This window comes from Triticum urartu, chromosome 3A (genome assembly GCF_056163025.1).
Source record: "Triticum urartu cultivar PI428250 chromosome 3A, HENAU_Tu73, whole genome shotgun sequence".
Taxonomy (NCBI): Eukaryota; Viridiplantae; Streptophyta; class Magnoliopsida; order Poales; family Poaceae; genus Triticum; species Triticum urartu.
Genome location: NC_141875.1, coordinates 129,960,347 through 129,980,674, shown reverse-complemented (window position 1 = coordinate 129,980,674; position 20,328 = coordinate 129,960,347). Strand labels below are relative to the sequence as shown.

Sequence of the window (20,328 nt, the reverse complement as noted above, 5' to 3'; positions counted from 1 at the left end):
GTGGCTGCAGCTGGGCCACTATCCTTCGGTGGCCAGAATGTCAGCGACCCGTCCGCCTCCCCCGCGGGTCGACTCGAAGCAGCGTGAACCGTAGCGTCTCTGCTCCGCCAGTACCGCCTCCCACGCCCGCCGCCGCGCCGTGGTCCACGGCGCTCGCCATTGCTCGCTTGCCACGACGAGGCAGTCGGTCGGTGGTCGAGGAGAGAGGATTTTAAAAAGTGGGCGAGGAAGATGCACTTACTCGTCGTGCCCACATGCTGCTGCTTCCCCACCACTTCGTCCGCGCCGCAACCACCATCGCTCCCGCGGCAGCTGTCTCGCAGCCTCGGCCACTCCGCGTCGCCGCGCTTCGGCCTCCCCTTCCGCCGGGCCGCGGTGCCCCCCGCCATGCGCCGCCGCGGGCGACGGAGGGCGGCGGCCCCTCCTCCGGCCGCCGCCGCATCAGAGGCCTCCAGCGACTCCCCTGGCCCTCCAGGAGGCGAGGACAAGGTGATTATGGTCTTTTGTGCCGCGCCGTGGCCTTTTGGGCGTGGTCTTCTCTGCTCTGCTCCGCTTTGAGCTTAGTACACTTAGTATGGTTTTACAGTTCCTACTTTTCCGTTCTGGCTTCTGAGCTTTAGGTCTGTGTTGCAACTGGCTTCTACTAGCTTAATAATAGCTTTAGCGTCCTGCCGCATTGCTAGATTTTGCTAGATCATGCAGGGGTTCGCAGTTCAGCGGGCGGATTCAGAGCGACAGGGCCGTACTGCAATTCACAAACCAATCATAAGATCACAGTCTGCATTGTTTAGTCGTGCACAAGCAAAGTGCCAGTTTGTCTGCTTTGCTATCGTGATGTCGCTGCAATGCGCTTCAGTGAGGTTGATTTTGCATGGCCAAACAGCATAAGATTATAGGATCGTTATTCTAAAAATGCAGTTCCAGTTTTTGCACAGGGTCCGCATTGCGCTATTAGCCGCAGTTCCTTTTAGGGAAAGGAGTTCAGTCTTAACTTCTGTTTATTATTATTTTTGTTTCGCCTAATGCTGTGCTGCGGTTACTAGCCGTAGATCTGCTTTGACCCGACATCCATTGTTCAACTACATGCCATGTCGTTGCAGCGAATGGCATTTTGGGCGCTGTGCGTGTCACTCTGCAAATGCTGGTGCCTCTTGTGCTGGTTTGTTGTTTGCTGCGTTGCTAATGGATGCATATTTCCTTCATCTCATGCTGATAGAGAGCTGGTACAGACCTCAAAACGCTAGCTAGAAGATTTTGGAAAGTCGCCGCCCCTTACTGGTGGTCAGAGGACAAGGTCCAAGCAAGGCTTCAGCTTGCTGGTGTATTTGCTCTCACGTTGGCGACTACAGGGATTAGTGTTGGATTCAACTTTCTGGGTCGTGATTTCTACAACGCCCTTGCCGGTATGTTTCATCTTTTGTTAAAACTGTTAAGAACTGGTAGCTTGAATGTTAGTGTTCTGAATAAACATACACACACATAATTGCCACTTTGCCAGTGCACGTGATTAAGATTAGAGGGTAGGAGAGGGAGCGATTAACAGTTTTCTGTTCCACATAAAAATTGAGTGATACTAAAGATGACATACCTCGGTTGAATCTTTTGCAATATAAAAAGTAGATAAGAAATTATGTTTCAGCCTTCTGTATGGGCGTAACTTCTTTTTTTCCGATAAAGGGCGTTTTTATTATCTCAAATGTAGCATCAAGCGATAGGGCGTAACTGAAGGTCTCACTTCATATAATTCAAAGTGAATGTACTCATAACTGAAGGTGTCACTTCATATAATTCAAAGTGAATGTACTTCATCTTATCTTTTTACTTGCTAACACATATTTAGTGGTGTCTCTTTCAAGACAAGGACCAGGAACAATTTACCAAGCAACTGCTGTACTACTTGGGAGGTTTCGCTGTAGGAGTTCCGGTGAGCATATTGCTGCCCTTTTGTAGGTATTGCTCTTCAAGCTGCTATTTGTAGCAACTAGACATGAAAACTGATAGTATCAGATGATGCTATCTTATGAGTAATCTTTTCTCCATTAGTGCACTGTCCTGTTTAACAATCAATGACTAGTATTTACAGAGGGAACATAACTGTGGTTTCCTGTGTTAAGTATCAGTGGTTTGTATATCATGATAGGTATCCTTTCCAGGGTTGTCTAGATCCACGATGTTCATATTTTCTAGTTGTTTCAGAGGCTGTAGCTAAATTTATTGTTGATGTTTTACCTAAAATCTACCTGGTTATCTCTTCCATTTAGCAAAAGGTCCCCAACTCCCGGAAAAAGTAATACACAATTGAACATTTGATCTTTGCACTAGAGGACTAAAGCTGCAAGGATCTTACTCTTGCTCCTGGTTCCCAGAAGTGTCTGGAATTGCTATGCTCCTATTAGCATTCATCATTAGGAGCTGTATTCGTTACGTTGCTTCTCATGTTGCAGATTCAGCAATTAGTGTACCTCTTAATCTTATGTTCTGATTTGCAACCTCCTGCTTGCACTGCTATACAGTTCTTTGTCTTGAGGGACTATGCAAGAGAAACCCTCTCTTTAAGATGGCGATCTTGGATGACGAGTTATTACATGAAGCGCTACTTTAAGAACAGAACATTCTACAAGATTCAGTCTCAATCACTAATAGACAATCCAGACCAGCGGATCAATGATGACCTAAGTGCATTCACTGGAACTGCGCTTGCGTTTTCCCTGACACTTCTCAATGCTGTCGTGGATTTGGTATCATTCAGCAATATCCTTTATGGGATCTATCCACCATTATTCATTGTTCTTATTGTTTATTCTCTTGGAGGGACCGCTATTAGTGTCTTCCTTGGTAAGGTAAGGCTTTTACCAGCATTATTTATCTATAACTTGAATCAAAATAGATATAATTGTTCACATTCTTTCGTTATTCATGTAACTAATAGTTTGCCATGCTTGTGTTGACAGAGTTTGGTCAACTTGAACTTCATGCAAGAAAAGAAAGAAGCGGATTTCCGTTACGGGCTTGTCCGTGTTAGAGAAAACGCTGAATCAATTGCTTTTTACGGTGGTGAGGAAAATGAACTGCAACTTCTGTTGGATCGGTTCAGGAGGGCTTACGAAAACCTAAGTGTAAGCATTGCTTGTATAGCCTGTTTTATCACCTTATATTCCCATTTGTTTTGCTCCACTTTCCTTGTTAGTTCTGAGTTCTGACATTATGAAAGCTGCCATTGGGTCATTTATCAGTAGGTAAGCCTGCTAAGCAGTGGGTGGAGTAGAGCTGCAAGCTTGCAATAAACCAGAAGCACCCACAAGTTTTTCTTCTAGCACTCATTTATATTTTGCAAAAGAATATTAGGATATTTGGATGAGTTTCTCAAATAATCCTCAATCGCTTATTTATAACACATTTCACCAGAAAGCAAAACACCCATGGTTTCTAGACCAAACTTTGCCTGTCCTTGATAATCCTGTAAATTGCTACTCATATTAGTGAGTCATGTTATGTAGTTTGAAAACATTGAGATACCAGATATGCTAATATTATGATATCCTAAAAGATTGTCAACTATGATGATAACTGTGGCAGGTGAAATAATTATTACTTTTCTAGAACACATCGCAAAGAGTATATTTTTGCATTGGAAGAAACGCCGAGAAGGCGCAAAAGATACAACACCACAGGTGATAATGACCCAAAACACGACCAAGAGCCTAACAACCAACTATGAAAACTGCAGCCTGAAGCTGCCACAAAACTACACAAAAGAGCCTGAGCCAATATTCTGACAAGGAATGCGGTAGGTGGTTGCGCGTGCCATTGGCTTCTTAGTGCCAACTAACTTCCAGATCTTTGTTGTAGTCGGGCTGTGCATTGTCAAGGACACATGATTTGCGGTGTTGCCACAATCTCCTCAGCATCAGCAAGATCGGCGAGCGAAATAAAATGTCATGATAGCTAGAAAAGCATGTTGAATGTCTAAAAATTTATTTCTCTCTGGATGTGGTATTACATAGGTTGCATTTCACATTAATATGCTTCTTTATATGTTTAAAGTAAATTATTAATACTGCTTTTCTTATCATGCTGTAATAAACTGTTGGTATTACATTGCAGTCATAAGCTTCTCCTGCCACTAGACTAAATATATTTCACCCAGTAACCAGGTCTATTTTTGTGGTTGTCTTTGTTCGGGGGTTGTTTGTGCAGAAGTACGGGGCCAGGTGTCCTTCCAGTGCTTTCTTAGGTGTGTCTACATGATTTGATGTAAATGGAACACGTATACTTCTAAAAAAGGTTTCCAAATTTAGATGATTTCCGGGTCCCAAAACAAACTCATGCTTATGCATTTATACTGTCGTGAGGGAATGCACCATGCCACCACCACTCTTGAAAACAGGCACTCTGTGTCAGCTTCGCTCTCTCTATACTTTTATGTTCAACTAGAAACTCATGATGCAATTTATATTTGCGAATAATCCGATGTTTGATTTTTTGTTATCCTTGTAGGAATTACTGATAGCATCCCGGAATCTGGAGTTCTTCACCAATGGTTACCGATATTTAATTCAAATCCTGCCAGCTGCAGTTGTTGCTCCAATGTTCTTTGCAGGAAAAATCGAGTTTGGAGTAATAAACCAATCGGTGTCTGCTTTCAATCACATCCTCAGTGATTTTTCTCTCATTGTTTTCCAGTTTCAGTCAATTAGTGCATTCTCAGCTGTCATTGATCGTTTAGGTAACACCTCCCTCCCCCCCTCCCTCTCTGCTACAGTACTTGCTAAGGTGCCTAGGTTAACCTAATTGAACTTTAAACCACAGGTGAATTTGATGATCTATTGGGTGAAAATGAGTCTTCTCTATCACCCCAACGTGATAGCATTGATGGGATCAACATCTCTTTCAAGAGCGGCAGTCCTTCTGTTCTTAGTTCTAATGGATCACAAATGCAATCTGAGCCAGGCATAGTTCTAGAGATTTGTGATTTGACATTGTTAACACCTAGGGGTGGAAATATTCTTATCACTGACTTCAGTATGGAATTAAAAGACAAGGACCACCTACTGGTATTTCATGTCTTATATCTGGTTGTACAATCAGTAACATAAATAATACTGGTGACATCAGACTGATGTGGTGTTCTCATTATTACTTTTAGGTGATGGGACCCAGCGGCTGCGGGAAGACCTCATTGCTCCGTGCTTTGGCTGGCCTTTGGACTAGTGGCACTGGGAATATCATATACCATGCCAGAGATTCTAGGCAGCTTCAGACAGCAAATTTAGGTTCTAATGAGCCATCCAACATAAAGCCGGAGGGTGAAGAACTATTGCAAAGTTCCAAGCAGAGAAGAGATAATGGCATATTTTTTGTCCCACAAAGACCATATATGGTTTTGGGTACTCTTCGTCAGCAATTGCTCTATCCTACATGGACTGCAGATACGCATCAGTCACCAACTAATGACGCTCAGACAAAAGGTAATTTGTTTCACGGGGAGGTATTAATTGCAAATTACCATGTATAGGTGCAGACTACATCAGTTTGGACGTTGAGTCAAATGGAAATTGTGCACGAACTGTATAATGGTAATCCAAAAAGTAACTAATACATGAAAGATCAAGGAAAAGGTGAAAACATAATTGCTCATATGATCACACCAATCTTTGTTTTGTTTCTCCCAACATGAATTTGTTTTGAACAAGAGTACCTATGGACATACCTAATATACGGTAATTATAGCATAGAGTTTTTATTTTTGTTGAATGGTCAAATATTTATTCATTTGTTTCGAGTCTTTGGCAGTGATAACGTACCGTTTATTTTACTTTAGCGAAGTCAGGAGGGGAGCCCCCCGGCTAAAGTTTCAGTAAAATCAGAAACCAGAAAAGTACATAGTGAGTTACAGAATACCAAAACTAAAATCCCAGCTAGAGAGAGATGAAAACAAAACATGAATACATCAAGGAAACTTTCTTCTAGTCCGGTCAGTCGTCAGTCCAGCCGAACGCAATGTTTCTTGCTTACAGAAGTTGCATCAGAGCAGATAATTCATCAGTGTCCCATTAGCCATTCCTGATCTTAAGCAGCAACATGAAGGTTTGGTCTGAGAGCATGAGAAAAGAGGGCAGGGAAATGCAAGTATCGTGGGCCATTATTAGTCCATGTACCTGTAACACCTTGGTACAGTTTGCCTCATGTGTGTTGTAGGAGTTCGATATATCCAACATGCAGAGTTTAGACGATTTCAAAGTCTTTAGACAGCACAGAAACACAACAGCACCATGCCTAGTAACTCCAGGTTAACCATTTTGAGTCGAGCGGGGATGGAAGTCCAAGTGAGTTACAGTATGCATCTGTGATCCATTGCATGTGGCGTTGGTTTTAGCAAATTTGGAGGTGTTACAATTTATGCCTAAATGAGAAGTATTATGGTGTTTAAACTAACATACTTCACAAAATATCTAGGCATTTGGAAAAAGTTCAAGGAGTAATACCACGGGATAGTTCTGAAATTTAGCATGTTCATTTCAGTGTTAAGACAATGTAGATTAATACCATCTAACAGAAGTAAAGGGCAGCCCGGTGCATGTAGCTCCCACTTGCGCAGGGTCCGGGGAAGGGTCCAACCATCTAACAGAAGTAAAATGCAAAAATCGTAGTGGTTATTTGTAATTTCCTTCTGATCTTGTAGGAGTACTACAGTTGTTTGAATTTTGTTGTTAGATGCGGAACAAACGTATGATTATTTTCTGATTCTGAAACATTCATGTGCGACTGACCTAAAGTTGTGCTATTTTTTATGAATACCAGCTCCTCTTTCCTTTCTGTCTGAAGTCTCCATGTCAGATGGGTTGGGTGCCAAGCCTGAGATGCCCTCAACTGATGAACTGATCAGAGTACTTGAGGTTGTTAGGCTGGGCTACATATTGCCACGTTTCAATGGCATTGATTCTGTCCATGATTGGGCCAGTGTTCTTTCGCTAGGGGAGCAGCAGCGTCTTGCATTCGCTCGGTTGTTACTCGCAAAACCAACTCTGGTCCTACTGGACGAGTCCACAAGTGCACTAGATGACATAAACGAGGTAACAATCTATATAAGCTGTTGTCACTCTTACGAGCTGCTTTGTACCATGAATTGTCAAAAAAGGCCAATTCTGGAATTATCACCTATAGATCTACTGAATTGCACAAATAGGTATACCTTGAGGCCGTTTTAACTATTTCTCCCCTGGCACAGGTTCATCTATACAGTCAGATTGAAGCTGCAGGGATCACATATATAAGTGTCGGTCACCGGAGAACACTTCACAGGTTCCACAACAAGGTTTTGTACATTTCAAAGTCTGATTCGACAACTGGCAGCCCTCGTAACTGGGAGCTAAAGCCCACAGATCAGAAATCAATTGAAGAATCATCCCCATTCACATCATAAGAACTTCAGCATGCGAACCAGTTTAGGCCCCTTTCTCAATTTTCTTATCCCACATTTAACCCGCTATGGTAAATATTGATTCCCTACCAAGGATCCCATGGCCACAAGTTCGTCGTTACAACTTACAAACTGAAGCTGGAATGTTGACGAGGTTAATCTTACAGCTGGACTGGCAAAATTGTGGCAGTGCTACTAACCAACCTGTTAGCAGGATACACTTTAGGACCTGGAAAAATCTCACCTTTTTGTTTATGTTTATGCTTTGATAGTTTAGAATGAACTATAGCATATGTTTATGTATGGTTGATATTGCACTGCTGTTACCAAAACATTTTCATTTTTATCTGAGTTTTCTCTGCTGATTTATTTCACGCTTGACAGTTGTAATTTTTGTTTCATTGTTGGTTTATCTTGTTGTTCTGCTATCTATGTTCTAGCAACTGTAAGGAATCTCAGCTCTATAGAGTGGTTTAGATCACGAGGAACAGTTTTGAGTATTGATGTTCAGCAACTGTCGCGTGACAAAATCTTCTGGTGAAGACTGATACCATTTTCTCTTTCTTGTATTCTCCTAGGAAGGGAAATTCACCAATAGCCAATAGCAACTGGTCTGTGTGTTTTCTCAGTGCAGATCCTGGTCCGGCCTAAAGTGCGAGTTCTGAGTTTCGTATGGATCATAAGTTTTTCCTTTTTTCTTTTGAGCGTGTATGGATCATAAGCTATGTTGAAACCAATGCCACCGTCCTGTACAATATGTAGACCATTTATTGCTACCTGAGACGTACGCACAACCGGCTAGTATAATCTTGATATTATAGTTCCACATACATATCACCCATGTGTTTGTGCATGTAAGTATTCTAGAAATCCCATAGATGTATACTTGCCATAATATGTAAAAAATCGTAACAACTATCTTAACAAGTTTAGTGTGCATAATAAGACATAAAATTTCTTTAATCACAAAAGATGTATACATACTTTTCCTAGTTCTTTTCATGCACATATGGCCATACATTTGTTTTTGTTTTTGTGAGCACACATATTTGAATTTTTTTACATCTTTTTCTTGAGATTTTTTTACAAATATCTTAACATGTTTTAATTTTTTCCTTAATCACAAAAATTGACGAATACGCCATACCGCTTAAAGAGCAGCACTGAAAATGCTAAAATGAATCCAAGAAAATGTGACCACCTATGCCAAGTCTAAGACTTGACCCATGTGGGCAGGTTTCACCACACGGAACCTAGTCATCTGAGTTATGATATTCTACGTTTTGTAGATAGTTTCTGAAAATGCAAACTATATAAGCAGTAGGTGTACATAACTTTTGAAATATGTGCACACAATTTAAAGTATGCATTACAATTGAAGGAATTTAACATAAGAAATTCACACGTTTTAAACAAGGATTTAAAGTTGCAGAAGTGCAAAGCGAAGTAAGATTGGTGGTAGCAAAGGTAATGTACTCGAGCAGGCCCCTTATGCGTTATGAACAGTAGCTTACACATAATTTTACTAATATGTGCTCTCAGCTGCTTCCAACAACACAAATGATAAATAGGTTTTTTTTGCAAGGTTGAATGATATTGAATGTATTTCTTTATGAAAGGTATATGTGAGTTGTTTCTACAATAACCTTTTACATAATGTTTAGAGCACTTTTTTTTGCGAAAAGGCCAAAATCCATTTATTAAAGCAGACCAATCCTTACAAGGTCATCCTTACATAAACTAAAAATTACACACAGGTCCTTGGGAAAATTGATACCCGTCTTCCTCTTGCACTCGCCAAAGGTGTGCTGTGAACGAAGCTCGATGCCGTCTCTGGACCTTCGTTGTTGACACCGCGTTGAGACCAATCAAAGCCGGAAGGCGTGGATGACATCGATTTGAAAAACAGATCGCCATCCCAGATAATAAGGCGGCGAAAAGGGCTAGATGATCCTCCTAGATTCGGCTAGACAGATGCAGAGAGACCTAATATCAGATGCTCCCTAACGAATGTCGAAGTTGGCCAAACATCGTCGGTTGGAGGAGCCATAGGACCAAGACACGAAGCGCCACAATGCACTCACTCTGCTAAAAGCATAACATGAAGACATAACCAGATCCACCACTCCAAAAGAGTAGTAACATACAATTTGCCGCCCTCCTTTACTTCGTTGTCGAGACCCCCGCTGACGAGGCGGACCAGGAGTCAAGAAAACCTTTTATTCTTAATCTGCATGGTGCCACCATCACCACCGCAGTGCCTACATCGGAGCAGCCGGTGGAGGAGGAGTGGATCTATGGCCTTGCTGGCAGGGAGCGGTGATGGCTATCTAGGGCCTTGGGAGAGGGAGAACAGGAAAGTAACGTTTAGACTACACAAAGCTTTGATCTACAAGAAGAAACATGAAAAAAATAGACATTTGTATTCTAGGTTCTTGAGTAGCCCTCTTCCTCGGCCGCAATCGTGCCTCATGAACAATGTTTGTTATCTGCTTCCAACAATATAAATGATAGATACATGTGTTTTCACAACCATTGAATCATATTTGAATGTCTTTCCTTGTTAAAGGAACACGCGAGATGCAAGTTGTTGCTACAAGAACGTTTTACAAAGATAAGAAAACAAATGCAAAATGATGTCTTTATTCGCGGTTCTAGAGTATTGAGATCGTGTCTTGGATTCAACAAATAGTACTTGTTTATTCTTATTCTTCATTATGTTGGCTTATTTCAGAACAAATGATTACACAAAACTACTTGTGCTAAACACAAAATAGAAAGCCGTAGAAATAACCTGTTACATTTCTTAAGACGCGAAAACAATATTGGGACCAGAAGAGATAGCCGGCTTGTAAGAAAATTACTTCCGGTAGAGAGGAGGTGGGGTGGAACCACAAGCACCCAATAATACATTTCTACAAAGTATAAAGACAGTTCACACATATACATTACAAATACAGCGACGCTACTCGCACGACAATTTCCATCTGATTTCCGTACGATCTCCCGGCTGGCCCGTTGGATCCCAACATCTTTTCAATGTGTGGTTCAGAAGTACGTAGCATGCACGAGCATCGGACCAAAAATGTCGCACGCATAGTTATTATCTCGAACATTACAAATGCTTTCTCCATTTCGCCCTGTATAATCAAACCACCCATACGATCGACTTCATCCTCACCACCATCATCATCATCGTCATATCCTGTGGTCACATATACTACTAGTATCGTACTACAAGGAGCTGGTGATCATGATCACATCCTCCTCCCGCCGGTTCCGGTCTCCCTCTGGCAGTTGAAGTAGACGGCGGCGACGGGCAGGCCGAGGTTGTAGAGCTCGGCAAAGTCGCGGGTGCTGAAGTTCTGCCGCCACCCCGGCGCGTACACCGTCTGGCGGCCCAGCTGCTGGAAGAGCAGGAACACCAGCCGGTGGATCCCGAGCACCGGCCGCGGGCCCTCGTAGCACACCACCTCGGTCCCTGGACATGCATCCGTACGAAAAGTTCCATTAGATTTAGAGCCCAGAGCGACGCTGAGTTCTGTATAATAAAGTGGTGAGACGTGAGATCAGTTTTCTTCTCCTGTACCGAAAGATACTCCTGTCGTCCCCGGGATGTCGGTGACCAGCCTGCATCGGTAGATCACATTAATATTGGTTCAGCACTTAATTACAAAAAAGCACTCCCTCCGTAAAGAAATATAATAAAATAATGATCTAAACGTTTTTATATTTCTTTACAGATGGAGCAGATGAGTAGTCTTCAGTGAAATTGATGATTAAGTTTGTGCAGGAGATTCTGGTCTCAGGAAACCTCTGCAGTTTGGACCTTTGGGGTGACCCTTTTAGGCTATGAGTAGGCCATCCAGGTATTTGCGAATTGGTTGTCAAGCAGCCCCAGCATGGGCATGTAAAGAGGGATACAAATTTGGCGCCCCCTGCCTCAATATAAGTGCAAAGCAAACATTGCCTTCCATGCCGGTGTTCTAGATTTTTATATCGCGTCACAGGAATTAAGTAATTGATGGTGTTAAAATAAATATTTCTCGCCGAAGCCAATTTTTGTGCTGCACAAGTTTTATTTGAAAAATAAAAACTGAATAAAGCATGAGATATGCATTTATTGGCATGTTGCACTATATATTAGTTTTTTTAGATGATGACTCTTTTTTTTTATTTTCTTCCACTTATGCATTTTTCCTGATCACACCACGAAAATACTATTGCATAAGAGATAACATTAATGTCCTCAACCGATTCTTTATTTTGTTTGGCTTAATGTTGTAAGACCTTGTGAGAATTTTTCTTCTCTTCTAAAACTTGCAAAAGCGAAGGAATTATTTTGTAGCCTTGTACGGTATATATAGTTCAAACTCAAAACAATGAATAAGGACCCCCCCCTCCCCTCCCCTTAAATCTTTAGCTAAATATATGTAGGATACATCTTATCAAAGGATATAGTTTTTTTTATTAAAAATATACATTTCATTACAAGTCTAGTTAATAATGTGCGAACTAGAGCATATAATTTAATGCAAACTCGTAAAATGTCATTCTTGTTCTATTAGTAACGGACTGACGAGACATATCATCTTCCCATAGAACAAAAAACAATTTGCTACCTCTAGCAATCCTAACCTTTCATTTTCCTTAAATTTATGCTTTTTGCTTGCTTTACTTCACTAGAAGTTCTAGTTAACTTAGCATTGATTTTTTAATCCCATTTATGGTGTAATTACCTTTGTTCTAGTTTAATTGTTGCATATGCCTATTTTATGTTTAACATAAGCTAATATAAACCCATAATGTGATAACCCTAATTAGCAAAGATATAATTGTCCCGGTTATTCCGGTTTGATTCTAATTGTACAATGCAAACAAGTTTCCTATTTCATACGCCCTCCATCCATATTACTCCCTCCATTCCTTGATGTAAGGTGTATAGATTTTTGAGAAAAAGTCCGAAAATATAAGGTGTATTGCATTGCACCACTCGTTTGGATATATTTTTTAGGGATTTGATTACAGTTCCTTATATCGGGCAAGCTCCTCTATTTCCTCATGTCAATTAGTCAGGTGTAATCTTGCCCAAAACTTATGAAATTTTCCCTCCACGCGCGTTCTTTAATTTTCGTGCCAAAAACTATACACCCTATATCTAGGAATGGAGGGAGTAGTACTTTTAGCTTTATACTAAACCAGTGACAACTAATATGGAACAGAGGGAGCAGTAATTTGGTATATCTTGAATTTTCGTACTTTTAGCTTTAGTTTAATACCTTTGTGCATTAGAATAGCTGTGTGTGTGTGTGCTGCAAATGTTGGTGTTTCTTTCTTTATAATTTTTCCTTCTCCTAAGTACATGCGCCCCCCATGCATGGGCCGAGATAACATGCTTTCTTTTCCATATATAGGACTATATAAGATAATTTCGAAGTTACTAACTGGTGAGATGATTTAAAAACATAGTGGAACTCTTTTATAGGCACATTAGTTGCTTAATTGTATTATTGTGCGTCTAAATGCGTATTCCCCTAAACTATGTATGCCAATCTATTATCATATACACATAACTCAATAAGAATCTAATCTTATTTAGCCACTCCGCGCATAAAATCAAGAAGAAGCCATTCCTTCTCGTTTATTTACTTTTATCTTTGGTTTTGGAATCCGCTAGGGCCCTAGCATGTACTTGGAGGTCGGGTGCACAAGAAGTCAAGAATTTGATTGAACTCAGTTCAGGTGGCGAGTGGGCCAAGCACCCATGCCTCCACCACACCACGTGAGAGAGTGAGCTATCGTTTTATCCCTCATTAATCCCATCGAATGATCGGAGGCCTTTTTGGCGGAAAGATCCTATTTGGCCCCGTCAACTGTATACAAATATCTGCCTGAGGCAATAAATCTGAATTTAGATTGGATATATGGTAGTATAGGTTAGGGGCACGGCACGGCATGGGGGGGGGGGGGGGGGGGGGGGGGGGATGTTTCCAAGCAAGCAAGCTAGCTAGGGATTAGGGAAGTAGGGAGGGAGGCCGCTAGGAGTTTTGCCGGCGCGTGTTCTGCTCTCACCAGTGCAAGTACTCCCTAAGGCTGGGATCGCTGGGGCTTGGAGCATCCGGATCCACCATCACCTGCGCGCAGCCAGCAGCCACTTGAGTAAGCAGTCTAGGAGCATGAGCTAGAGCGACGTACGGCGGGAAGCGGAGCCGGATCGGTCGGCGGACTCACCAGCGTGTAGAAGGTGCGCATGTCCGGGCCGCCGACCTCGACGCGCGGCGGGTCGGCGATGGCGGACGGCCTCAGCTCGCAGCCGTTGGCCACGTCCCTGGACGCGTAGCCCACCCGCAGCGCCACCCGCCGCACGAACGGGTCCACCACGTCGCCGATCACGCGCCCCACCACCAGCGGGTCCCCGCGCTGCATGCCGCTCCCCACCATCTTCTTCTTCTTCTCCTCCTTCTTGTCACCACCGATCCTTCTCCGCCGCCGGCGAGCAGGAGTGGCGGTGTGTGTGTGAAGGCGGCCAGCTCTCTCAGCTCGCCCGTGCTAGCAGCTCTAGCTGCGTGTGTGTGGTTTCGGTGAGGCCGTCGTCGTTGCTGTTGCACCACGACCGCCTGACGTACTTATAGGCGAGGAGAGGAGAGAGAGATCTCTGGACTAGCTCGCTCGCTCGCTCGCTCCTCCAGCGCGACGGCCCTGGCTAGGCTAGCTACCTGCTGGAGCACGAGCAGCTGCCGAGGCGTACCGCGTGCGTCAGGCACTCAGGCTTTCCTAGTCCTAGATGGTTGCTGTCGATCGACGGCCTGGGTGGGGAGAATCTATCGATCGGCCGGCCACCAAGTCCATTGCTCTGTCCGGAGTCCGGACTCCTGTGGCGATGGGGAAGAGTCGTGTTTGGGAAAAGGGGGGAGTGGGTGGGTCAAATGGCCTATTGCCCGTCTAGGAAAGGAGAGGCGCCCGTGCTGCTGCTGCTGGCGGTACGTGCGGTGCGGCGCATGAGAGAGGCGGAGAGCGAATATACAACAGCCCCATGTTTTCTATGCGTCCCCTCGAAACTTAATTCATTAGCCAGCCCACGGTTAGGCTCTTAACCGCTACCTGTTTTACTGGGAAACTAATGGGCTTGTGTCCGGGGTGGACCAAGAGGAAAATTTAGGTGGGAGGAAAGGATTTGTGTGGAGTCGCTTCTTTGTAAATTCAGGTGATATAAGCCTCCGATCCATATTAGTTGTCGCTGAAACAGATATATCTGGACATATTTGAGTGATATCTATTTGAGCGATAATAAATATGGATTAGAGAGTGCATTTTTTTACAACACAAACAATCAATCTTTTATCACAATTTAAATTTTGAGTGGGGTAAAACCCCACCCCTCTCGGCTCTTCAGCTTGTCACTGCACCCCCCCCCCCCCCCCCCCCCCCCGACGTGGCTACTTCGGCGTCGATGTCGCAAACCTCGGTGTCCTCATTGATGATGTTGTGTGTTTGGAACCTCTGAGAACAGATGAATGATGTCGTCTTCAATGCGGCGACCCCCTCGACTATTCAACTTAGGAAGCAGTGCAAAGATGATGCCGTCCTATGATGGGCCAGATTCCCGCGTGATCAGTGCCAGGAGGCTGATGCTTGAGTCACTTGCTTCTCGGTTAGGAGGCAATGATTGACCCCCCCTCTCTCTCTGTATCCACTTGGTGTATATATCTCTCTCTATATTCCCCCTTGGCGTGTAAAAACTCTTTGGGACTTTGGGCCTTCTTTAATGGAAATTCAGGTGAGGAACCTCTTCCCCTCGTGATTAAAAAAATGTTTAACATGCGATACCTAGTAAGAGATGAGGTATAGCTGATTATTTTACGGAAGATGGGTCATGTGCAAAATTTAGAAATATCAAGAATCTGTTTGGCGTTGAGATAAATTATGATGATCCAGCTTTCCATCCAATTTTCCCTATTTGTTTTTCATTTGGTTAATCCCCCCCCCCCCCCCCCCCCCCCTACTTTCATGGCTATGTTTCAACATCGAATTGTAAAATTGTTCAACCGCGGCTAACTGAGCGTAACTATGTTTAAAAGGGCATGTCTAGCATTTCTTGTCGAAACCCTATGCGGTGTTTACAACATCAACTGCATACTAAATCACTGCCAATCCAGTCTGAAAGGCAGGGCCAACATGTCGTAAACTAGTTTGAACATTAATATGTTCTTGTGAGTGGCGGGTGTGGTTGCTAATTCTCGAGATTGACGTTGTAATGACCGAAAGGCGTTGTACTCGTCTTCTTTGCCGCTTCTTCCTTAATGCAATGATACACAGCGGGCCTAGTTAGCTAGCGTAGCTCACCGGAACTTCACACTGTTTTTTAATATGAAAATTTACACTGTTTTTTTCTCAATAATGTTGTAGAATTTACACTGTTTCATCATGCTCAGATCGCAAAGGGAAGGCATAAACATGGAACTCCTGTTCCTGCACTAAAGCCGTGACCGTGACCAACCATACGCAGCGGGCCTAGCTAGCTACGTACTAGCCAGATAGCTCGCCGGGAACATTTGCACGGAAGCTCCAATCTTCGCATGCCGTCATGTACTCCTGCGTACGTGCGCGATGGAACCGGAGAAGCGGAAAAGAAAGGCGGGCGAGTTTTCCAGCTGTCTTTTTATCCGGTGCGACGACGACGAGACAGTCAAATGGACGGATCGGTGGTGCATGGCCGCGGCAGAGTGCGGCATGTCCCTGTGAACTCAAGCCCCATCGCTGGCCAGCCTAGCTGGGCGCGTCCTTTTTGTCACCCGCCCGCACGTAGCTCTCACTCCCGGTCCCCGTCACCGGGGCTAGTCTGTCGAGTTCCCATTGGCTCGCCCCGGGACTTTTGGTCGCCCCGGGATTAATTACCCCCACCCGAGCCAGGATTTGGGCCGCGGGACGTCGGGGACGTCGACACCTCGGCAGTCGCTACTCGTTTACCCGCGGTGAAAGATCCGTCGACGTGTCGAGTCCCCTGCGGCCGGCGGCTCGCATTGTCTGCCGTCTTGTCGTTCCAGCCGTAGCGTGGCGGTGTTCATCAAAACAATGTGTACGGTGCTGCCAGTGGTGTTTCATCTTTCTTTTTCGTAATAAAATCTTTAAGCTCTTGTTGCGACGATAGCTTGCACTGTAATGTTCAGCCATGGTCCAAAGTCATATTCTGCTCGCGGCCTCCTCTGAGCACGCGCTGAACGGTAAAATCGCAAAAAATGAAAAGAAATTCAAAAAATGATGATTTTTTTTCTTGTGGTGAACTTCGAAAAAATGTTTCAGTGCTTGCAAAATTTCATTGTGAAATGACATCCGTAGAAGTCGTGGCAAAAAAAGAGGCAAAATCAGCACTCCAAAATGCTTTTGAGAATAACACTTTTGAAGCATCGATTTTGGGTTTTTGCCATGACTTTCGCAAGTGACATTTCACAATGAAATTTTGTGAGCACTCAAATTTGTCAATGTTTGCACCAAATTGATTTTTTTCTTGAATTTTACTGTTCACCCGAGTTCAAGCTCATTTGAGCTCGAGAACAGAAACACCACCTCCAGACATGGTTAGCTGCAGCTATACAGCCAGCCCGGTCAGTGCGTAGTCCATATTGATAACTTGCAATATAATGTTCTGACATGATAGCAAAGCAGTTCGCGGATGAAATAGAGGGAGACTAGCATAGGGTCTGCCTTTTAGGCGAGATTGTACTATCAGCCCCCAAATTTCATATTTAAACAATCCAAAAAGTTCTAAAAAGAATTTACAACATACCTTCGGGGTATGTGAAAGCGCAGGTTTACTCCGGAGGGGGGGGGGTGTAAATGAGAGATTTTTAGAAATTCTTCAAATTCTGATGAATTTGACAAAGATCAGAGTGAAGAAATAGAAACGAGAGACATCTAATTCATCACAGTAATGGAGAGCATGCATACAGTATACATATAGGTGAATAACATGAAAAAACATGCAATTATACAAGCATACAAGCATGAGAAAGATGAATTGAAGAAATGAAAAATAGTATGATGAAAATCTTCAGTTCAAATTCTTCAGAACATAGATCACAAAATCTTCAGCAGCGGAATAACATAAAGGTAAGGTGAGGAATTTGAGACCAGGTAGTCTCGGTGAAGACACAACGATTTGGTAGACCAATTTCAATTGCTGTATCAATTGTACGTCTGGTTGAGGCGGCTGAGATTAACTCAGAGGACACTTAGTCCTCACCGTAATCCTCTTGAGCCAAGGTCACTTAGACCTTGCCGAATCACTCATGGTAAGTTTTCAAGGCAGACTTCCAAAATCTTCACAGACTTGTTCACAGGAACACCACAATGATTCTTGGGTGCTCAAAACATAACGCCTAACCGTCTGGAAGAATGACAGTCTTCAAAGGTAACAGGCGTCGGATCACACAGATCAATCTCTTTAGTGATGCTCAAGCACTTTGGCTCTGGTTGGGTTTTTCCTTACTTAGAGTTCTCTCAAAGTCGTCAGTGGGTGGGTTGCTCTCAAATGAAAAGTGTCAAGTTCTCTCTAGAGCAGCCAACCAACAAGTGGTTGTGGGGGCGGCTATTTATAGCCAGGGGGCAACCCGACATGAAATGTCATAAATGCCCTTTGTCGGTGTCAAAACCGGCGGATCTCGGGTAGGGGGTCCCGAACTGTGCGTCTAAGGCGGATGGTAACAGGAGGCAGGGGACACGGTGTTTTACCCAGGTTCAGGCCCTCTTGATGGAGGTAAAACCCTACATCCTGCTTGGTTTATTCTTGATGATGTGGGTATTACAAGAGTTGATCTACCACGAGATCGGAGAGGCTAAAACCTAGAAGCTAGCCTATGATATGATTGTATGTTGTCCTACGGACTAAAACCCTCCGGTTTATATAGACACCGGAGGGGGCTAGGGTTACACAAGGTCGGTTACAAAGGAGGAGATATACATATCCGTATTGCCTAGCTTGCCTTCCACGCCAAGTAGAGTCCCATCCGGACACGAGACGAAGTCTTCAATCTTGTATCTTCATAGTCCAACAGTCCAACCAAAGGATAGAGCCCAGCTGTCCGGAGACCCCCTAATCCCGGACTCCCTCAGTAGCCCCTGAACCAGGCTTCAATGACGATGAGTCTGACGCGCAGTGTTGTCTTCGGCATTGCAAGGCGGGTTCCTCCCCCGGATACACCACAGAAGAGTTTAAATAAAGGATAGTGTCCGACCCTGCAAAATAAGTTCCACATACCACCATAGAGAGAATAATATTTCCACAAATCTAATCTGCTGACACGTTTAGGCAACATGACATCATGCCATGACGATTATTCGAACCGTTTTTCTCTACCTAGCCCCGCACATAACACAAGGCAGTTTCTTGACATGTCTTGTCAAAGCAGAGATCGTGTTCCCCTTATTACGGGATTCTCATCAATACGGGCGTGGGTAACCCAACCACGCCTAGGACTCCTAGATTCTAGGTAAGTCCCAAACGGCCACGAGGAGGACGCTTGATATTCACCCTCTTTATAAAGGGTCAAGGCTTTTACTTTTTTCCTCCCGTGCTCAATCGAATCCCTCCCCCGCCTCGAGTTCCAACACTAAAAGCCTAGGTCAGGTGCTTCGGATCTTCAATCATGTCCGGATCCAGCCTCCAGGGCCGGTGGATGCCCTCCTCCGTCACAGAAGAGGATATCAAGAAGTTGAGGGAGGCAAAATATCTGACCGCCGAAGTCTCACATCGGCTGCCCGCCCGAGGGCAGATCGTCCCTACTCCTGAACCCAACAAAGACGTCATGTTCATCTCCCACTTCCTCCGAGGACTAGGCCTCACTCTGGATCCCTTCGTAAGGGGTTTGATGTTCTATTACGGGCTTGATTTCCACGATCTAGCCCCAGATTCCTTTCTCCACATCTCGGCATTTATTGTCGTATGTGAGGCCTTCCTCCGCATTACCCCTCACTTTGGCCTGTGGCACAAGACCTTTGATGTGAAGTCAAAGACGGTCAAGGGGCAGTACGCAGCGTGCGGAGGCGCATTAATAAGCAAGATTGCAGGAGCTTCGTGGCCAAAAGGTTCCTTTCCAGAGGTGTCCGGATTATGGCAACGGGAGTGGTTCTACATCACCGCTCCCAGAAGTGCCAAGTGGGTAGCTTCCCCCGCCTTTCGCTCGGGCCCTCCACCACAACTGATGTCATGGATCAGCAGGGGGCTGAGCTGGGGTCCAGCCAAGGATGTGCCCATATTGCAGAGCCGCATCCGGGATCTCTTCGAGGGAGATTTTAGTTTGGTTATGGTAATGCAAGTCATGCTGGTTCGTCGAGTCCAGTCTTGCAAACGCCGGCCCCTCCGCTTGTGGGGAATTCAACCCAGAAGGACTGCGCGCTATTCAGAATTTCCTCAGCCTGACACGCGAGGAGATGTATAAATCATTCTTCGGACCTCAAATAGAGTGTCCGGATACTACCGAGGACGTGGGCCTGAGCAGCAACCGCACTGCCGACCAAGTAAGTAATCCTCTAGCCGAACACACCGTCTTTCATTTATCATGACGTCATTCTGAGAAATCGCTCTTCGACTAGGACTGGCTAACAAAGGTGAAGATGATTCGGTGTTCGGCCCCCCTCCCTGAGGGTTTGGACAATCCGGTACTGGAAAAGATGCTCGAGCTAGCACCTTGCCCGGAGCCCTCAAAGGAAGATAAAGGGGGGAATAATGAGGGCGAAAGCAGGCCCCCATCGCTACCAATTCCAACCGAGGGAATGAGCGCCTCCATGAGGGAGGATAACCAAGGGGAAGATTCTGACCTTCCCTCGCTCCGGGGAAGGAAGAGGACTGCCTCTGAAGATCTGGAAACTAAGGCTTCCAAACGGGAGAAGAAGTCTCCAACAGAGGGTCCTGC

The 20,328-nt window shown here is 44.4% G+C and overlaps 2 protein-coding genes across 2 annotated transcripts; one reads left to right on the top strand and one right to left on the bottom strand.

Annotated features, from left to right (window-relative positions):
- The first annotated feature begins 1 nt into the window (after position 1).
- ABCD2 (ABC transporter family protein) lies at positions 2-7,794 on the top strand. The gene is made up of 10 exons (XM_048706569.2): positions 2-489; positions 1,217-1,403; positions 1,857-1,924; positions 2,514-2,840; positions 2,952-3,116; positions 4,498-4,726; positions 4,810-5,054; positions 5,147-5,468; positions 6,802-7,073; positions 7,229-7,794. The coding sequence occupies exons 1-10, from the start codon at positions 232-234 to the stop codon at positions 7,421-7,423; spliced, it is 2,268 nt and encodes a 755-aa protein (XP_048562526.2). The 5' UTR covers positions 2-231; the 3' UTR covers positions 7,424-7,794.
- Positions 7,795-10,183: 2,389 nt separating this feature from the next.
- Positions 10,184-14,339, bottom strand: LOC125543269 (protein FLOWERING LOCUS T 1). Its single transcript, XM_048706565.2, has 4 exons — positions 13,652-14,339; positions 13,493-13,554; positions 11,010-11,050; positions 10,184-10,901 (listed from the first exon to the last, which is right to left on the bottom strand). The coding sequence occupies exons 1-4, from the start codon at positions 13,859-13,861 to the stop codon at positions 10,678-10,680; spliced, it is 537 nt and encodes a 178-aa protein (XP_048562522.1). The 5' UTR covers positions 13,862-14,339; the 3' UTR covers positions 10,184-10,677.
- Positions 14,340-20,328: the final 5,989 nt, after the last annotated feature.